A 17494-nucleotide genomic window follows, 5' to 3' on the forward strand; every position below is an offset into this window, starting at 1 on the left:
GCGATGCCGCGCGCCGGGCTGGAGCTCTCCGGGTACTCGAAGATCAGCCACACCTGCTTCTGGAACTCGTTCTGGGGCAGCGGCTTCTCCTCCTCCTTGATGAAGCCCTCGTCCTCCCGGAACCGCTCCATGGCCTCCTCCCCCAGCTGGTAGAACCGGATCTCGTCGGCGAACACGTCGATGGACACGTTCACGGGTCTCCGGATCCGCCCCCCGGACTGGTAGAAGTACAGGATCCCGTCGAAGCTCGGCCTGTTGCGGTCAAAGAAGTACTCGTTCCGGAGCGGGTCGAAGTACTTGATCCTCTTTGCCGGGTCCCCCAGCAGCGTGTCCGGGAACTGGTTCAGGGTCCCCAGCTGGGTCTCGTACCGGAGCCCCGCCACGTTAATCAGGACCCGCTCGCTGCTGTCCGCATCCGCGTCCGCGTCCGCGTCCAGCAGGTCCTCGTCGAACAGGTGCGGGCTGTGGTCCGCGCGTAAAAGCGCGTCCATGGCGCTGTTCATGTCGTTGATTCTCCACGAGCCGTGATGAGGAGGAGGATGAAGAGCGGGACTCCCGCGCGCGTTCGGCTCCTTGCCCTCTCGGAGCGCGCCCTGGACGAGTGGGGGGGCGTCCGGCGCGCTCCGGCGGCCGTCCTCCGCGCCGCCGCCGCCCTTGGCGCCGCCGTTCTCGAAGCTCACCAGGGCTATCTCCATCCCGCGGCCATCCGCGCTTAACGGGAGGACTTGTTGAGCACCCCGTCCGGAATAACGCGCAGCAGACGGAACCGGAGCGGTTCGGGATCCTCCCGGGACGTTAAGCCGCCGCCGCCGCCGCCGATGAAGGAAACGCGAGGAGACCCGGATGAGCGCGAAGGCTCCGGTGATTACTCATGACGTCAAAAGTCATGTCAGTCCGTTCAGACAAGCTGTCGTCGTTCCGTCTCTCTGGAGGCGGGCACGCGCACACGGCGGACGCGCGCTGCAGCAGCAACTCTAATTGGTCATCGAGTAAAAGTGCTGCAATCAGACCCTTGTACACACTCCGAGTAGAAGTACTCAGTCTGAATACTGGGTTACTCCTGGGGACACCCGGGTCTGTTGATGACGTCACCTGAACAGGTGTTTATAGACGTCTTCTTCTTCGGTTTGGCTGATGTCCTTTAATAGGGACGCTCTTCTTCTTCTGTGGTGTTATATAACGGCGGGCTCCGAGCACAAAGCGCCGTTACCGCGCGCGTCTCTGTGTCCGGTGGAACCGGGGGCCCCGCGGGGGCCGGAGCCGTGCTGTTTGTCCAGATGTTAGCATTACGCCCACCACAGCAGAAGTCATGGGACTACCCTGAGTTAAACCACTATATACTGAATACTGGGTTACTCCTGGGGACACCTGGGTCTGTTGATGACGTCACCTGAACAGGTGTTTATAGATAACGGTCAATGGGTAAGCTAGCACCTCATTGAGGCTACAAACAACGTCAAATGCTAATATCAAAGTGCTAACATCTTCATAGAACAACATAGAGATGTTTAGCAAGTGCTAGCTTGTTAGCATGGTAACCTCAGAGGATGAAGATGTGACCAATGACTGAGTAGCAGCCACGTGACATCATTCATGCTTAATGATCGATGCCAATCGATTAGCAGCTGATCGTTTCTCCTCTGGGAGGCCTCTGATTGGTCAGCCTCATGCGTGTACCTGTCTGTGTGGGAGCCGGTAACCATAACAACCAGCAGCTCACAAGTTAGCTCCTCCAATTACAGAGTTCAGAGCCGACAACATTCAGACGGGTTCTGACAAACAGGAACCAGAACCATCAGCAGGTGTTGGTCCTGCTCCAGGAGACTGCTGACCCAGAAGGCCCAGGAGCAGAAGCATCTGGGTCAGACCCAGGACCTGTTCTAGAGATGCTCTGGACCTGTTCTGGACCTTCTCTGGACCCATTCTGGACCCGTTCTGGACCTGCTCTGGACCTGTTCTGGACCTGCTCTGGACCTGCTCTGGACCTTCTCTGGACCTTCTCTGGACCCGTTCTGGACCTGCTCTGGACCCGTTCTGGACCCGTTCTGGACCCGTTCTGGACCTGCTCTGTTCTGGACCTGCTCTGGACCCGTTCTGGACCTGCTCTGTTCTGGACCTGCTCTGGACCCGTTCTGGACCCGTTCTGGACCTGCTCTGGACCCGTTCTGGACCCGTTCTGGACCTGTTCTGGACCCGTTCTGGACCCGTTCTGGACCTGCTCTGTTCTGGACCTGCTCTGGACCCGTTCTGGACCCGTTCTGGACCTGCTCTGTTCTGGACCTGCTCTGGACCCGTTCTGGACCCGTTCTGGACCTGCTCTGTTGGTCCCGGGTGAAGCACGATGCTGCGTTCAATGACTCAGAGGCGCCTCAGACGCCGTGAACACGTGACGCTGCTCATGCGTGTGCAGCTACACGCCTTACTGCGCTCTGAATGAGCGCTGGACTAGAAAACAAGAGCAAGCCGAGGAACCAATCACAGGCCTCCGCTGGTCACGAATCACACCTACAGCAAGCCCCCCCCCCCCCCCCCCAAAGAAAAAGAGAGGTGGGGAGGGTGTAGGAGGGGACGGCCTGCTAAGGCCTCTGTGTGCGTTCAAAGCCCCCGGGACGTCACAGCACCAGATACACAAAGAAAGGAGGGAGAACACGCAGGGACGGGGGGGGGGGGGCGTGGGGGGCCACAGAGGAGGAAGAACACGCGGGGGGGGCGGGGGGTGGGGGGCCACACAGGAGGAAGAACACGCGGGGGGGGGGGGGGGGGCGGCCATCATCAGTGATGTGCTGCCGCCGTGCCCTCGGTGCGATGGAGGATCGTGTCGAGGGATTTTAATTGACAGCTGTCCAAATCCCCAGACAGACTCTCTCTCTCTGTGAGTGGAGGTCGCTCGCCCTCGCTCGACAAGAGCATTACGAGAGAAAGCATTAGGAAGAGAGGAATTAAGATTCTGTATGTGCACACACACACACACACACACACCTACACGCACACACACTCACACTCAGAGACACACACACACACGCACGCACACACACACACACACACACACTCACACTCAGAGACACACACAGACACACACACACACACACACGCACGCACACACACACACACACATGCTACCTCGTGGGTGGAGTCGGGCTCTATAAACCGTATTTACCTGTAACTCACCTCTGCGCTGATTAACGAGGTCACAGATAATAACATGATAATAACATGATAATAACACATGATGTTGTTTTCTCTTCTCTCCCCTCCTCTGTTTGTTTGTTGTTTGGGGCGGGGCTGAAAGAGGCCGTCCTACTTGATGTCATTAAACTCCTCACACGTCAGGCCGTGACTCAGAAATACGGTGGGCAGCGAACGCACCCCAGAGGCTCTGATGGCCTCATTTCATTTTACTGTCCTCGACTCTCAACTCGGCTTCATGCTTCCTCCTCTTCCTCCTCCTCTTCAACATCCACTCTCCTCCCTCACTTTTTGACATCTCCTCCTCTCACTGGGTTACCATAGCGACGCACAGTAGTATTCGCCTGTTGCCAGGGCTTGTCTCCATGTGAGCAGCGTCCCTGATGAGGATACAGGACGAGCTGCAGTTCTGCTCTGGAGCCACAGAGCGGCGCTAGAGGATCTAGTCCACTGTGTATCTCTGAACAGTGATATTACTACAAAGATCAGGCCTTTAGAACCTCAGAGCCGCTGGAGGTCACAACAGCAACAGCAACAGCAACAGAAACAACAACAGCAACAACAGCAACAACAAACAACAGAAACAACAGAACAACAACAACAACAGAAACAACAACAGAAACAACAACAACCAACAACAACAGCAACAACAACAGAAACAACCGCAGGTTCGCTGCTTTTGCTTTGCTTTGCTGTGATGATGATGATGATGATGATGATGAAGAGGCAGAGGTCTTCCTCCTCAGCTCTATCTTTAGCACGAAGCCTCGTTCTGTCAGGAACGTTAAGACGCGTCACACGGACGGCTGATGATGCTAACAAAGGCTACGGAGGCGGGGCTACGGCAACGAAGCCGCCGCCCAGAGGGAGTGGTCTTTAGAAGAGAGCTTCTTCCGCCGCCGCGGCATCAACACAGGAAGACGTCATTAACCGTTTGATCACCAGCGCTAGAAAGGTGCCGGTCCAGTTTCCGGTTCCTGCCTCTTGATGCAACGGTCGCTGGTTCGAATCCCAACTCATTCTGTCCCGTCAGCGTTTGTTGACGTTACCTCTCCAGCAGGTAAAGCACAAATACGAGTTCCAGGGCTGGGCGGAGTCAGAGCCGGTTCACCCGCTAACATGTTCACAGTGGGCGGAGTCAGAGTCGGTTCACACGCTAACATGTTCACAGTGGGCGGAGTCAGAGCCGGTTCACACGCTAACATGTTCACAGTGGGCGGAGTCAGAGCCGGTTCACACGCTAACATGTTCACAGTGGGCGGAGTCAGAGCCGGTTCACGTGCTAACATGTTCACAGTGGGTTTACCTCCTCAAACCAGTTTACCTCCTAAAACCAGTTTACATCCTCAAACCGATTTACCTCCTCAATCCGGTTTACCTCCTCAAACCAGTTTACCGCCTCAATCCGGTTTACCTCCTCAAACCAGTTTACCTCCTAAAACCAGTTTACATCCTCAAACCGGTTTACCTCCTCAATCCGGTTTACCTCCTCAAACCGGTTTACCTCCTCAAACCGGTTTACCTCCTAAAACCAGTTTACATCCTCAAACCGGTTTACAACTTTAAACTGGTTCACACCCTTCAGACTCCTTTCTTCAAACTGGATTAAAACGCTGAACACATTTGAATGAATTAAACTCGTCTGATATTTAAAGTTTCAGTTGCTGTTTTTGCTGAGGTCGTTTCCTGTTTCCTGTCTTGTTGAATTGAGGGGGAGGGCGGTGTGCTGGACTCTGAGGACACCGAGTGGACGGTCTGGGAATGACAGCAGAGGGCGAGGAGTCGGTTGGACCGGTATCCGGGACGCGAACCGTCTCAGGTGACAGGAAGTGGTTCGAGCTCTTTGCTCCTGATCACTGATCCCAAACCAGCCGCTTCCAGGTGCCAGAGAGTCGTTGCCATGGTGACAAACAGTTTAGATTTGGCAAACACAACGGAATGTTTCCATCAGCTGTTCAGGAAAAAACAATAATAAAGTAGATTTAAAGGAGACATGTTCCCAGACACACACACACACACACACACTCAGAGACACACACACACCTACACACACCTACACACACACACACACTTACACACACCTACACACACACACACACACTTACACACACCTACACACCTACACACACACACACCTACACACACTCACACACTCACACACACACACACACACTCACAGGACGTAATGTAGTATAAGTACACGGTGTACTTTAAGTAGCAGCTTGTGCGACTAGCGACTTGACGCTGGACCATCTTTATACTGATTCCACCGATCGATCATCAATAACCAACAAACAGCACAATCACGGTTGTAAATGTATTGAACTGATGTCCAGGAGACGACACGGGACAAAAGCAAGCGACGATGCCTTCAGGGACAATCCGTCAGACCGGAGTCCCCATAAAGGAAAGCACTGAACTATCGTGATGTTTAATTATAATAATAATAATAATATGATGATGTCTCTGTCAGCAGCTCCCATCATCATCATCATCATCATCATCGTCATCATCATCATCATTGTCATCATCATCATCGTCATCATCATCACAGTCATCATCATCATCGTCATCATCGTCACCGTCGTCCTGAGTCACTCAACCGGTTTATTTTTAGTCGGTTTGACGTCTTTGTAACTGAAATCACGTGAAGAGTAAAAATAGTTTCAGCAGGACGCATCGCCACTTTAAGGACGGGTTATTGATGAGAAGTATTCAGTCAGTCTGATCGGACTCAACCTCATCCCAAAACGCTCGACGGTCAGACGCCGCCCCGGAGGGTTAAACGTCCCTCCGCCTCGGTCACGGCGGCAGACGAGGCGGGTTCGAGGCACGAGAACTCATTTTAGATTGATCGATGCATTGAGTATACGTAGCTGTACCATAGCTAATTAGCCAAACGCTTTATTTTGACATGCCATGATCCTCAGTCTTCCTGTTCCTTCACATTCAACACTTCAAAGCTCCCAACATGAAAGGCCAGTGCACTTCTGGTGAAAACGAGTCCCGGGACGAGGAAGATGAGGGTGTCGATGAAGCTGAGGTAACGTCCTGTGCATGCCCATAAAAGAGAGAAGAGTCCCCACATGCATCGAACAGACACACCCACCAGCATCCGGTGATCCAATCAGAGGAGGGGGAGGAGTCCTCGGTGCTTCTGCATCGCCGTTGGGCATTTATTGTACAGTCTGGAAAATGTCTCAAAGCGTAAGTGATGCTCTAAATATCAAAGGTGCGTTATCCCTGTTTATTCTTCTTCTCAGCATTTACTTCAGATTTCAATCGTCTTTGAGGCATTCAAACATCAAAGCAACTCAACGTCCCTCTTCTTTGTGACGTTTGATTTACTTCAGGAGAAAAACGACATTTTAAAACGTCTTCGACCTCCATCAGTCAGAACGACTATGAAGACTTTAGCCTTCAGTTTGAACCTAACTCCATTTCCCATAATGCAATTCAATATGAACTTTGGGAACAGATTATTTATGCCAACTATGATGCTAAACTAAGTATTTAGCATGTTTCTGCCACTGCTCCCCAGATAGTTAGCTTGGTTAGCAAATAAACCCACATGTTTGTACAGCGTACTGCGTAGCTAGCTAATCCAACAGGCTAGTAGATGTTAACTATTGTCTGGATCAATCATTATTATCACTATTACTATTTTCTGATCATCTCCGTACACTTAGCTCTCTACTGGGGAGTCTGTTTAGCAGCTAGCTAAAATAATTGTCTAGATAGCAAGCAGCAAGAATCTTCTTGTAATGTCTCTAAATAAGTATATTAGTTAGCACCTAGCTGAGAACGCCCTTGAGTTTACTGCGCATTCTCACGTATCCCAGAATGCATTGCATCTCGTCTGATTGCAGCTGTAAGGCTGACAGGCCAAGCACCATCATCATCATCATCACCATGAAGTCACGAAGATAATTTTTTAGGTGACAATTAAAAAAAAATCTAGAATGTGGTGCAGCGTTAATTCAATTAGCTAGCTCAATTAGTCAGCTAACTGGTAGTTAGCTCATACAAGGGGTTAATTAATGTGCTAATTCAGAGACATTTGATCGAGTCGTTTGCTGCTAAATTCACCCAAAGACTGCGTTGGAGTCAAGTTTGAGCTCGAGTGAAAACCATCGACCTATCAGCATTGAGAAGCGAAGTGGAGGAGGGGCTAATACTGGCTACAGGTGCACAGTGAGGCGCCAAATGTAGCTAAATTTAAGATAATGCATTAGCACTAGCTGCTAACGCTGATCTCTCTGTTAGACAGGAGGCGGTTCCCAAACAGAGATGATGTCACTCAGCAAAGAGATTTATTCTCGTGTTCCATTTGAGGGTTTAAAATAATTTCATGGTACCAGTTTCTAAATCTGTCCCCTCTTGGTTGTGGTTCCAGCTGAGCCCCTTCATTTTTTGTAATCCACCAGTAGAACGCGCCGATGAAGATAAAGCATCCGGATATTTCTACATATTTACAGGCGCCCTCGCCGCCTCACACGTCGGTGAGCAGCTTCCCCTTGTTGACGCAGTTCTGGCTGGGCGCCATGCAGTTAGCGGTCCGAAGGCTGGCTTCCCGAAAGTTATCGATGCTGTTGTTCAGGTCCTCGTCGATCTCCATGTACTCCGACTTGCTGACCACCGACGAGCTGCGGCGACTCGAGTTGGTGTCCGACGCCAAGTTCTGGTTGCTGACGTTGAGCAGCTGGGCCTGCTCCTCGCCTTCCGTCTCCCGGTGGTAGAAGTAGTTGAAGTTGGACACGATGACGGGAACCGGCAGCGCGATGGTGAGCACGCCGGCGATGGCGCACAGCGAGCCCACGATCTTCCCGCCGATGGTCACGGGATACATGTCGCCGTATCCCACGGTCGTCATGGACACCACGGCCCACCAGAACGCATCGGGGATGCTGGTGAAGAAGGACTCCTTCTCCTCAGCCTCGGCGAAGTACACTGCGCTGGAGAAGAGGATGACTCCAATGAAGAGGAAGAAGATGAGGAGGCCCAGCTCCCGCATGCTGGCCTTCAGGGTCTGGCCCAGGATCTGGAGCCCCTTGGAGTGTCGGGACAGTTTAAAAATCCTGAAGACCCGCACCAGGCGGATGACCCTGAGGATGGCCAGGGAGGTGGCCTGCTCGCCTCCCCCCTTCCCCTCCTTGTTGTCTTGATCGTCGGCCAGCTCCGTCCCGAGCGTGATGAAATACGGGATGATGGCCACGATGTCGATGCAGTTCATCATGTTCTTGAAGAACGCCGCCTTGCTGGGACAGGCAAAGAAGCGGACTATCAGCTCGAAGGAGAACCAGATGATGCAGAGCGTCTCCACCACGAAGAACGGGTCTGTGAGGATGTTGGGCTTGTAGAAAGCCGTGCCGTTCCCCGCCGGCACCAAGCGGTCCCTGGGATCCTCCTTCAGCTCTGGCAATGTCTCCAAACAAAATATGACTATTGAAATAAGGATGACCATCACCGAGACAATGGCGATCCCCCGGGCGGGCCCGGAGCTCTCCGGATGTTCAAAGAGGAGCCAGATCTGCCGTTGGAACTCCTTCTCTGGCAGGGGCCGCTCCTCTTCTCGGATAAATCCCTCGTCCTCCCTAAACTTCTCCATGGCCTCTACCCCAAGTTCATAGAACTTTATCTCCTCTGAGAACATGTCCAGGGGAACGTTGACCGGCCTCCTCAGCCGCCCTCCCGACTGGTAGTAATACAAGATGGCGTCAAAACTGGGTCGGTTCCGGTCAAAGAAGTACTCGTTTCGTAGGGGGTCAAAGTAACGTATCCTCTTCTTGGGATTCCCGAGGAGGGTCTCCGGGAACTGAGCGAGAGTCTTCAACTGGGTCTCAAAGCGCAGTCCGGAGATGTTGATGACCACCCGCTCGCAGCAGTCGTGGTCGTCGTGGTCGTCGTCATGGAGTGGGTACGGGTCCTGCGGGTGTTCCGGCAGGGTGGAGGTGTCGTCCATGTTCTCTGTGGACACCACAGTCATCCTTCCTGGCGGGTGGAGTCGGGAAGGTAAAGAAGAAGACGCCGGTAACTATTCCCTCGCCGCCGCCGCCATCATCATCATCGGTGATCTTCCTCTCAGCTTCGGCCTTCAGTTGCGGAAGGAGCGAAACACAGAAATGAGTCGACACACCAATGGTACACACCAAGGGTACACAAGGGTACACAACAAGGGTACACAACAAGGGTACACACCAAGGGTACACACCAAGGGTACACAACAAGGGTACAGGCCAAGGGTACAGGCCAAGGGTACACACCAAGGGTACACACAAAGGGTACAGAACAAGGGTACAGAACAAGGGTACACACCAAGGGTACACACAAAGGGTACACACTAAGGGTACACACCAAGATATAAAGCTTTTTACTTTGTCATTGTTACACTGCAAGCACACAACTAAATGATCTTCACACCCGAGTACAACGGGCCCCTTGAAACAGCCACACATGCAGGGGCCGCCATGACCGACGCACCTGGAGCAGTTTGGGGGGCCGGTGCCTTGCTCAAGGGCTACACAACCAGGCTACACAACCAGGCTACACAACCAGGCTACACAACCAGGCTACTTGACGGAATCACCCTTCCCAGGATCAACGCACCTGCGGTCCGCAGCGCGGGGGCGGGTCCGCGCACCTCAGCAAGCTCTCTTGAATCGTGGTTTCCAGCCTCGTCCTGTTTAACATGCGAGTCCTCCTGCTGCGGTTCTTCTGTCGGAGCAGCCCGCAGCAGCAGCAGGAGGAAGACGAGGAGCAGGAGGAGGAGGAGGAGGAGGAGGAGGCATCAGACGCAGCAAAAACTGGCTATTTATCAGAATCATGCTGGAAATAAAGGAGAGGAAAGTCCGAGTCTGGGGGAGAGGGCTGGGGGGGCTGGTCGCTGCAGCATCAGCGGGGGACGCTGCGGTAAAAAGCATCACCGGTTCCGCGCGGGAGCGCGCAGGCGGAGCGGGTGCGTCCGGCCGACGGAGGGATGTTGCAGGATTTCATGAAGAGGAAAGAGTGAGTGAAGGAGGGAGAGAGGGAGGGAACGGTGGGAGGGGGGGGGGGGGGCTTCGACGCAATGCAGACAGACGGCAAAGCACTGAATGTGCGCGTCTCGAGGAGGACTTCATGCGCGCGCCGCAGCCCCTGTTCGTGTCGGTGCTGGTCCTGTAACAGCCCCCCCCCCCCCCCCCCCGGTTTAAGGTCCGACTGCAGGAATCCTTTGCGACAGTCGGGCCGCATGTTGGCGCAAATTCCTGTGTTACTATGGTAACAGGGCGAAACCTGCAGTTTAGCTCAGTGTAGAAATCCTCATCAACAGTTAGAGGCACGGAAGGCCGAGTGACGTCACGACAACGAAAGAAACAACACGTCCGTGTTGTTTTAGAATTAATGCTTTATGTTTTAGAATTAAAACAATAAAACAAAGTTCGGTTCTAATTTTAAGTGTTTCTAGAAATAAATGATTTCATGATGAAACACAAGAATGTTAAATGTTAAAGCCTGTTCTTGTGATGTTCTGGGAGTGGTCTCACCTGAAGTCAGGTGGGCGGGTCCAGCGTTTGGGTTCAAATCTAAATCTGCATCTGCTCTCGAAATATTCTCATATTCCAGGAAGGAAGGACATTTAATGTCCGTCCAATCAGAGCTCAGACATGTGGTCATCTGATTCCATTGTCCCTCTTTAGGGTCCACACATATGTTTAACATATAGGGTCCATGTATAGGGTCAATATATAGGGTCCATATATAGGGTCCACGTATAGGGTCAATATATAGGGTCCATATATAGGGTCCACGTATAGGGTCAATATATAGGGTCCATATATAGGGTCCACGTATAGGGTCCATATATAGGGTCCATATATAGGGTCCACGTATAGGGTCAATATATAGGGTCCATATATAGGGTCAATATATAAGGTCCACGTATAAGGTCAATATATAGGGTCCACGTATAGGGTCAATATATGGGGTCCACATATAGGGTCAATATATAGGGTCCATGTATAGGGTCAATATATAGGGTCCACATATAGGGTCAATATATAGGGTCCACATATAGGGTCCACTGTACACAAAGGCACTTGAACACACCACATGATAATAAACTGCAGGTAGAATCCATTAGAGTTTACTGCATGTTCAATCTGACAGGTAAACAGCAACTATGTTTGTTTGTTTGTTTGTTTGTGTTTGTTTGTTTGTTGAGTGTAAACAGGACAAAGGCGGTGAGCAGGGACAACACGTCACACACATCACGTCCTCTGCTGTGTGTGAGCGGGGTGCATCCTCTTACTCTGACCTTTGACCTCTGGGTGATAATCAGGTTTGACATGAGAGTTTAAAACATTTTCAACAGATTCAAAGATGTTGAAGTGAAAATATTAAATCAGGACGTAAATAGGATGTATAACACGAGACGGCAGCCTTTAGCCTCTAAGCTAACAGCGTAGCTACAACCTCGCTATCGTAGCCTCCAAGCTACTAGCGTTAGCGCAGAGCCAGTGTGGAGACGTAGCTGTAGCTTTGCCCCCTGTCCAAAACCTCTTGTGATCTTTGCATGCTAATCTTTTAGCTTTGATGCTAAAGTGAAGATCAAAAAGTTTTAAAACATGAAAAAGGGTTTAAATATCTTTTAGATTACCTGAGAGGCTTGTGTGATGTCATTTCTTGTTTTAAACCAGTCTCCTCCTTCTTCAGGTGCTGGACCGATTGATGATGTCATCTGTTAGGCACCGCCTGAAAGGGGGCAGAGCTGCCTGTTGTTTCTGGTGTCACATGACGCCCCCAAGGTCGAGTTTGAGCTTCTTCATGCTGAAACTGAAGACGAGCTTTAAAGATCTCTCCACAAGCAGAACCCACCCCCTTTGCTGCTCAGCCAATCAGGAGCCACCGCGAGGCCGACCAGGAAGCAGTGATTGCTGCTGATTGGATGGATCAGCCCGGGTCTCGGTTCGACAAACATCAAAGACAATAAACAGAAACAAGGAGCCCTCCAGGTGCTAATTAGCTGCTGCTAATGCTAATGTTCCCGTGGCTACAGGAGGCGCTGGGGGGCTCGCGTGAAGAGCCTATGCACCCCCCACCCACCATTCATAAACACACGGGCCTCTTATGTAATGGCTGTACCGGCTCTGGGCAGCTATTTATAGCCCAGTGGCATGATGGGAAAACGGCGGCCGGTTCTTGTCGTGCCCTTCAGAACCAACACAAGGCCATCGGGGGGCTGACGACGTCATGGGGGGGCCGGTGAGGAGAGGGGGAGGGGGGAGATAATGGGCGGAGGTGCTGCTGAAGATGGCGGTCCGTGATGTCATGACGTATGATAATGAGTGTTTGTCCAATCAGGACAGACCTGAGCCCGGAGCTGCTGCGTCTCACCCAATCAGAACCATCACCTGACAGGTTTCTTAGCCTTTAGCTTTAGCTTTAGCATTAGCATTAGCGTATGTTGGTTTGGTGTCTACTGGAACGTCTCCGGTGTTGGCGTCGTTGTTTGTCGTCGTCGTCGTCGTTTGTTGTTGTCGTTTGTCGTCGTCGTCGTTTGTCGTGGTCATCGTTGTCGTCGTTGTTTGTCGTCGCCGTCGTCGTGGTTGTCGTTGTTGTCGTTGTTGTTTGTCGTCGTCGTCGCCGTGGCTTTCGGATGGCGTCCTCCTCTGCTTCATGTGATGATGAAACTAGACGCTGCCTTCAGGGACCCCCCATCGTGCGTGTTATTTTTAGACCAGGCTTCTTCCTGTGCAGATTCTGTAGTCTACTGACGGACTGTACCATTTATCATTCTGGGGGGGGGCGCTGTTAACTCCTCTGATGGTTTCACCTCCTCTCAGAGGAGTCGACCTCAGGATCCGTTTAACACCAGGAGGACGTACGCTCCATCAGGCTCTGGGTCCGGGTTCTGGATCTAGCTGGACCTGCCCTCTGACCCGGCGTTGACCTGCGTGCAACAAGCCAGCAGGAACGGCTCCCGCCTCCTCAGTGGGCCGCTCCCCTCATTGATTATTAACGAGGAGCTTCAGGAACACAAAAGCAGCGATCGGATTGGTCCGATCGGATGCTGCTCTGGGTCTGAGGCGTCGCCCCGGAGATGGACCTGCTTCCTGTCTCAGGTCAAGGAGGCGGAGCCGTAGAAACGGACAGACACGCCCACAGTTCAGGACAGTTCTTTATTAAACATGGTGGAAACGGGTTAGCATACAGACGCTAACGACACAAGTTCTCACAATGTTTGCAACTTCCCAAACAAAACACGTTGTAGCACGCTAGCACGCTAACATGCTAACACGCTAACGCCCACGCCGATCATACAGAGAACACGCCAGCTAACAGGAGACGAGCGCTGAACCCACAGATAAAATAAAAAACTCGTTAAGACTCATGTGTTACCATAGCAACAGGGGAGCTACTCAAACATTGTTTCGGTGATTTGGTGTAACTCTGTTCTTGAAGCTGCAACGACTGAATCAGGTCCTTTGGTTGGCTAGCATGTTAGCAGTAGCATTAAGATGCCAATCTTTAGAAATTAAAAACAAACATTTCATTTGAAATTGTCACAATTTCGATGTAAACACACGTTCTTCTTCTGCGGTGCTCGACGGGTTCACGAAGGCACGGTCGAGCTGCTGGTGATTATTGGTTATTGACGAGCAACTTTCTGCTGGTTCTGATTTAATGATCATTTATAGATCGTCAGATTATTAATCCTAAATTCATGGGAAGGAATCAGGAACGGGCGTTGTGATGATGAAGAGCAGGACAGGCTGGTGATGCTAAGATAACGTCTTGCTGCTGCTCACCTAGCTGCATGATGCTACAGGCTAATGCTCATGCTAAGCTAGCGTGCTGGTTCTACAGAAGGCAACGATGTTCAGGAATGACAATACAAGAATGTTGAGCCGCTCAGAGGAGGCTGAGACGGCGTCGGCATGGAAATGGCGTCGCCGCTGAAACCCCGCCTCCCTCTGTTCGGTTTCCTCATCAGACACCTGCAGGCGTTCCGGCGTGACGAGCAACACGGAGGTAGACGTTAGAGAGAGAGAGGTCAGCAGTGAGATCAGAAGCAGACCCTGAAACCAGCTGTAGGTGCACAGACAGGACACGCCTCCACCGCGAGGGGCGGAGCCCCAGAAACACACCTGTTCCCTGACCCTGAAATAAAATCTAAAGTCTGTGGCTCATTTGATCCTCTTTCCTGAGACGAGCTCGAACATGGAGGCTTCTACATTCATGTTGCTATGGAAACCGCATCCACCGAATGACGCGCAGGGACCCCTTTCATCCACGCGGGGGCGCACTCGGCTCGGTGCTGAGCTTCTTCTTTTGAGGTCAGAAGAACAGGATCTGAGTTTAATTGATTTTTCACTTGCTGGGGGGGGGGGGGGGCAGGGGGGGCGGGGCCCCCGCTGGTCTCAGAACGTAGACCAGCTTATAAAGAGAATAAAGTGCTGCAGCTGATTCGGTTCGTTCTCGGCCTAGACGGCGCCGAGCGTCCCGGTGAGAGACCTGATCGGGCTGCAGTTGGTGAACTTGATGGAGTCCGGGTCCGGGTCCGGGTCCAGGTCCAGGTCGGACTTGGACAGGGACGGCTTGCTGTCGCTCCTCTGCTGCTGGCCGCACGTCACGTGCGTGTACCGGGACTCCTCCTCCTGCGCCGCCTCCCGGTGGTAGAAGTAGTCGAAGTTGGACACGATGACGGGAACCGGCAGCGCGATGGCGAGCACGCCGGAGATGGCGCACAGCGAGCCCACGATCTTCCCGCCGACCGTCACCGGATACATGTCGCCGTAGCCCACGGTCGTCATGGTGACCACGGCCCACCAGAACGCGCCCGGGATGCTGCTGAAGCTCGATTCCGGCTCGTCCGTCTCCGCGACGTACACGGCGCTGGCGAAGAGGATGACTCCGATGAAGAGGAAGAAGATGAGGAGGCCCAGCTCCCGTATGCTGGCCTTCAGGGTCCGGCCCAGGATCTGGAGCCCCTTGGAGTGTCGGGACAGCTTGAAGATCCGGAAGACCCGGACCAGGCGGATGACCCGGAGGATGGCCAGGGAGGTGGCCTGCTGGCCCCCGCCCTGCTGGCCCCCCAGCTCCAGGCCCAGCGTGATGAAGTAGGGCAGGATGGCCACGATGTCGATGATGTTCATCACGTTCTTGAAGAAGGCGGGCTTTCTCGGGCAGGCCAGGAACCGAACCAGCAACTCGAAGCAGAACCAGATGATGCAGAGCGTCTCCACGATGAAGAACGGGTCGGTGAACGGGTCCGGCCACGCGCCGCGCGCCGTCGCGTTCGCTCTCAGCCCCTCCCCGAACTCAGGTAACGTCTCCAGGCAGAACACCACGATGGAGGTGAGGATGACGAGCACGGACACGATGGCCACGCCCCTGGCGGGCCCGGAACTCTCCGGGAAGTCGAACAGGAGCCAGACCTGCCGCTGGAAGGCGCGCTCCGGCAGCGGGCGCGCCTCCTCCTGCACGAAGCCCTCCTCCGCCTTCAGACGGTCGATAAGCTCCTCCCCCAGCTCGTAGAACTTCATCTCCTGCAGGAACACGTCCAGCGGCACGTTGGGGGGCCGCCGGAGCCGCCCCCCGGACTGGTAGTAGTGCAGGATGGCGTCGAAGCTGCTTCTGCTCCGGTCCAGGAAGACCTCGTTCCTGAGCGGGTCCAAGAAGCGCGTCCTCTTGCGCGGGTCCCCCAGCAGCGTGCGCGGGAACTGCGCGAGCGTCTTCAGCTGCGTCTCAAAGCGCAGCCCAGAGACGTTGATGACGACGCGCTCGCAGCTCTCCGCGCGCTCCGGGTCGCGCACGCCCTGCGCGTCCTGCGCGGCCAGCGCCACCGTCTCATCCAGGTTCTCTCCGGGCTCCAGTCTCATCTCCCCGCCGGGCACGGGCACGGGCACGGGCCGCGCTCCTTGACCTCTGCGCGCGCCCCCAGCTGCACGTGTCTCGTGTTTTTGCTGTCGTGTGACGTCAGCGGGCGAGCTGCTGACGTTCCCGTGTCTCCCGCGCGCCGCCGCCGCCTCTGGACTGTCTGTCACGGCCGCGGCATCTTAAGCAGGCTCGGCACTCCCCGCTGTGACGTCACGTGGGTGTGCGCGCTCTCTGAGGAGGGAGTGAAAACACACGTGTTCTAACCACAACAAACCGTCAGAGCAGAGCCTGGAGCGCGCCGTGCGTACAGACGCCGCGCGGCCCCGCACGGACGCGCAATCACCAAGACTCTGGTCCAGAAGCAAACAGAGCTTCAGTGTGTGTGTGTGTGTGTGTGTGTGTGGGGGGGGGGGGGGGTTCTGGTGACGCGTTTTCCTAAAATAGCTGGACCCCCCCCAGGACTGCAGGAAAAGTTTATTTTCCCATGGAATGACCCGAAGAAGGGGGCGTGGTCTGTATGAACGCTTAATCAGAATAAAATGATGCAAACAGCTGTTTATAAAGAAATGTTTGTTTACAAAGGGTTAAAATCAGAGCAAAAACATTCCAGTGTTTCCTCCAATCAGATCATCGATCAGACCAATGAAGAAGAACCGTCTCAGCTGTGCTCCGGGTTTCAGTGCTGAGAGTGACCCCGTCTGACCCCGTCAATGACATTGCATCATGGCTGCGACCCAGACGTGGAGGAGGAGCATACCTGACTCCTCAAATATTAGTCAGGAGGCGGTTCCGTCCAACCCGGACCCAGACGGTTCTAACGTACTTTCACCATTTGGCCTAAAGGGAGCAAATAAAGACAATGTCATGGCCCTAGTGAGGAGCCCTGTGGGACGCCACGCCAGACGGGACACACCCCAGACATGCCGCCAGCGCATCCCCGGGCCACACGTAGACAGACAAGCCATCGGTTCACCGGAGAACCCGGAGAGAACCCACGGAGAACACACAAAGTCCACACAGGAGGGAGTCAAACCCACAACCGTCCTGATGCAAGGACACAGCGCTACCTTCTGCACCACTGTAGATCATATGTATACTGTATTTATTATCTGTTTGTAGTATTTGTACACACTGAATGTAAGCGTGTAAACGCTGCGTGCGTGTCATTCATGTTCCGGGGCCCTCCCCCAGCCCAGTGTGTACAGAGGTGATGCAACATTAACCCGGAACCTGGAGGCGTTTAAAGACCGTTGGTGCTGCGGGAGTCCACAGCGTGTGACGTGCTAGCAGCTAGCAGCGGTCCAACCCGGACCCAGACTCAGGAGGCGGTTCCGTCCAACCCGGACCCAGACTCGGGAGGCGGTTCCCTCTAACCCGGACCCAGACTCGGGAGGCGGTTCCCTCTAACCCGGACCCAGACTCGGGAGGCGGTTCCGTCCAACCCGGACCC

At 53.6% G+C, this 17494-nt stretch overlaps 3 protein-coding genes across 3 annotated transcripts in view; all 3 read right to left on the reverse strand.

The window, feature by feature from the left end:
* Nucleotides 1–695, reverse strand: part of LOC137910792 (potassium voltage-gated channel subfamily A member 5) — a 1709-nt gene extending 1014 nt beyond the window's left edge. Inside the window, exon 1 of the mRNA XM_068755202.1 lies at nucleotides 1–695. This exon is cut by the window's left edge and continues 326 nt beyond it. Within this exon, the coding sequence (XP_068611303.1) occupies nucleotides 1–695 (695 nt within the window).
* A 6983-nt stretch (nucleotides 696–7678) lies between these two features.
* Nucleotides 7679–9172, reverse strand: kcna1b (potassium voltage-gated channel, shaker-related subfamily, member 1b). Its single transcript, XM_068755203.1, has one exon. The coding sequence runs from the start codon at nucleotides 9170–9172 to the stop codon at nucleotides 7679–7681; it is 1494 nt and encodes a 497-aa protein (XP_068611304.1).
* Nucleotides 9173–14648: 5476 nt separating this feature from the next.
* On the reverse strand, nucleotides 14649–16046 carry LOC137910623 (potassium voltage-gated channel subfamily A member 1-like). The gene has a single exon (XM_068754998.1). It carries the CDS (start codon nucleotides 16044–16046, stop codon nucleotides 14649–14651), a length of 1398 nt encoding a protein of 465 aa, XP_068611099.1.
* Between the last annotated feature and the right edge of the window lie 1448 nt (nucleotides 16047–17494).

Source organism: Brachionichthys hirsutus, chromosome 22, assembly GCF_040956055.1.
Source record: "Brachionichthys hirsutus isolate HB-005 chromosome 22, CSIRO-AGI_Bhir_v1, whole genome shotgun sequence".
NCBI classification, from domain to species: domain Eukaryota; kingdom Metazoa; phylum Chordata; class Actinopteri; order Lophiiformes; family Brachionichthyidae; genus Brachionichthys; species Brachionichthys hirsutus.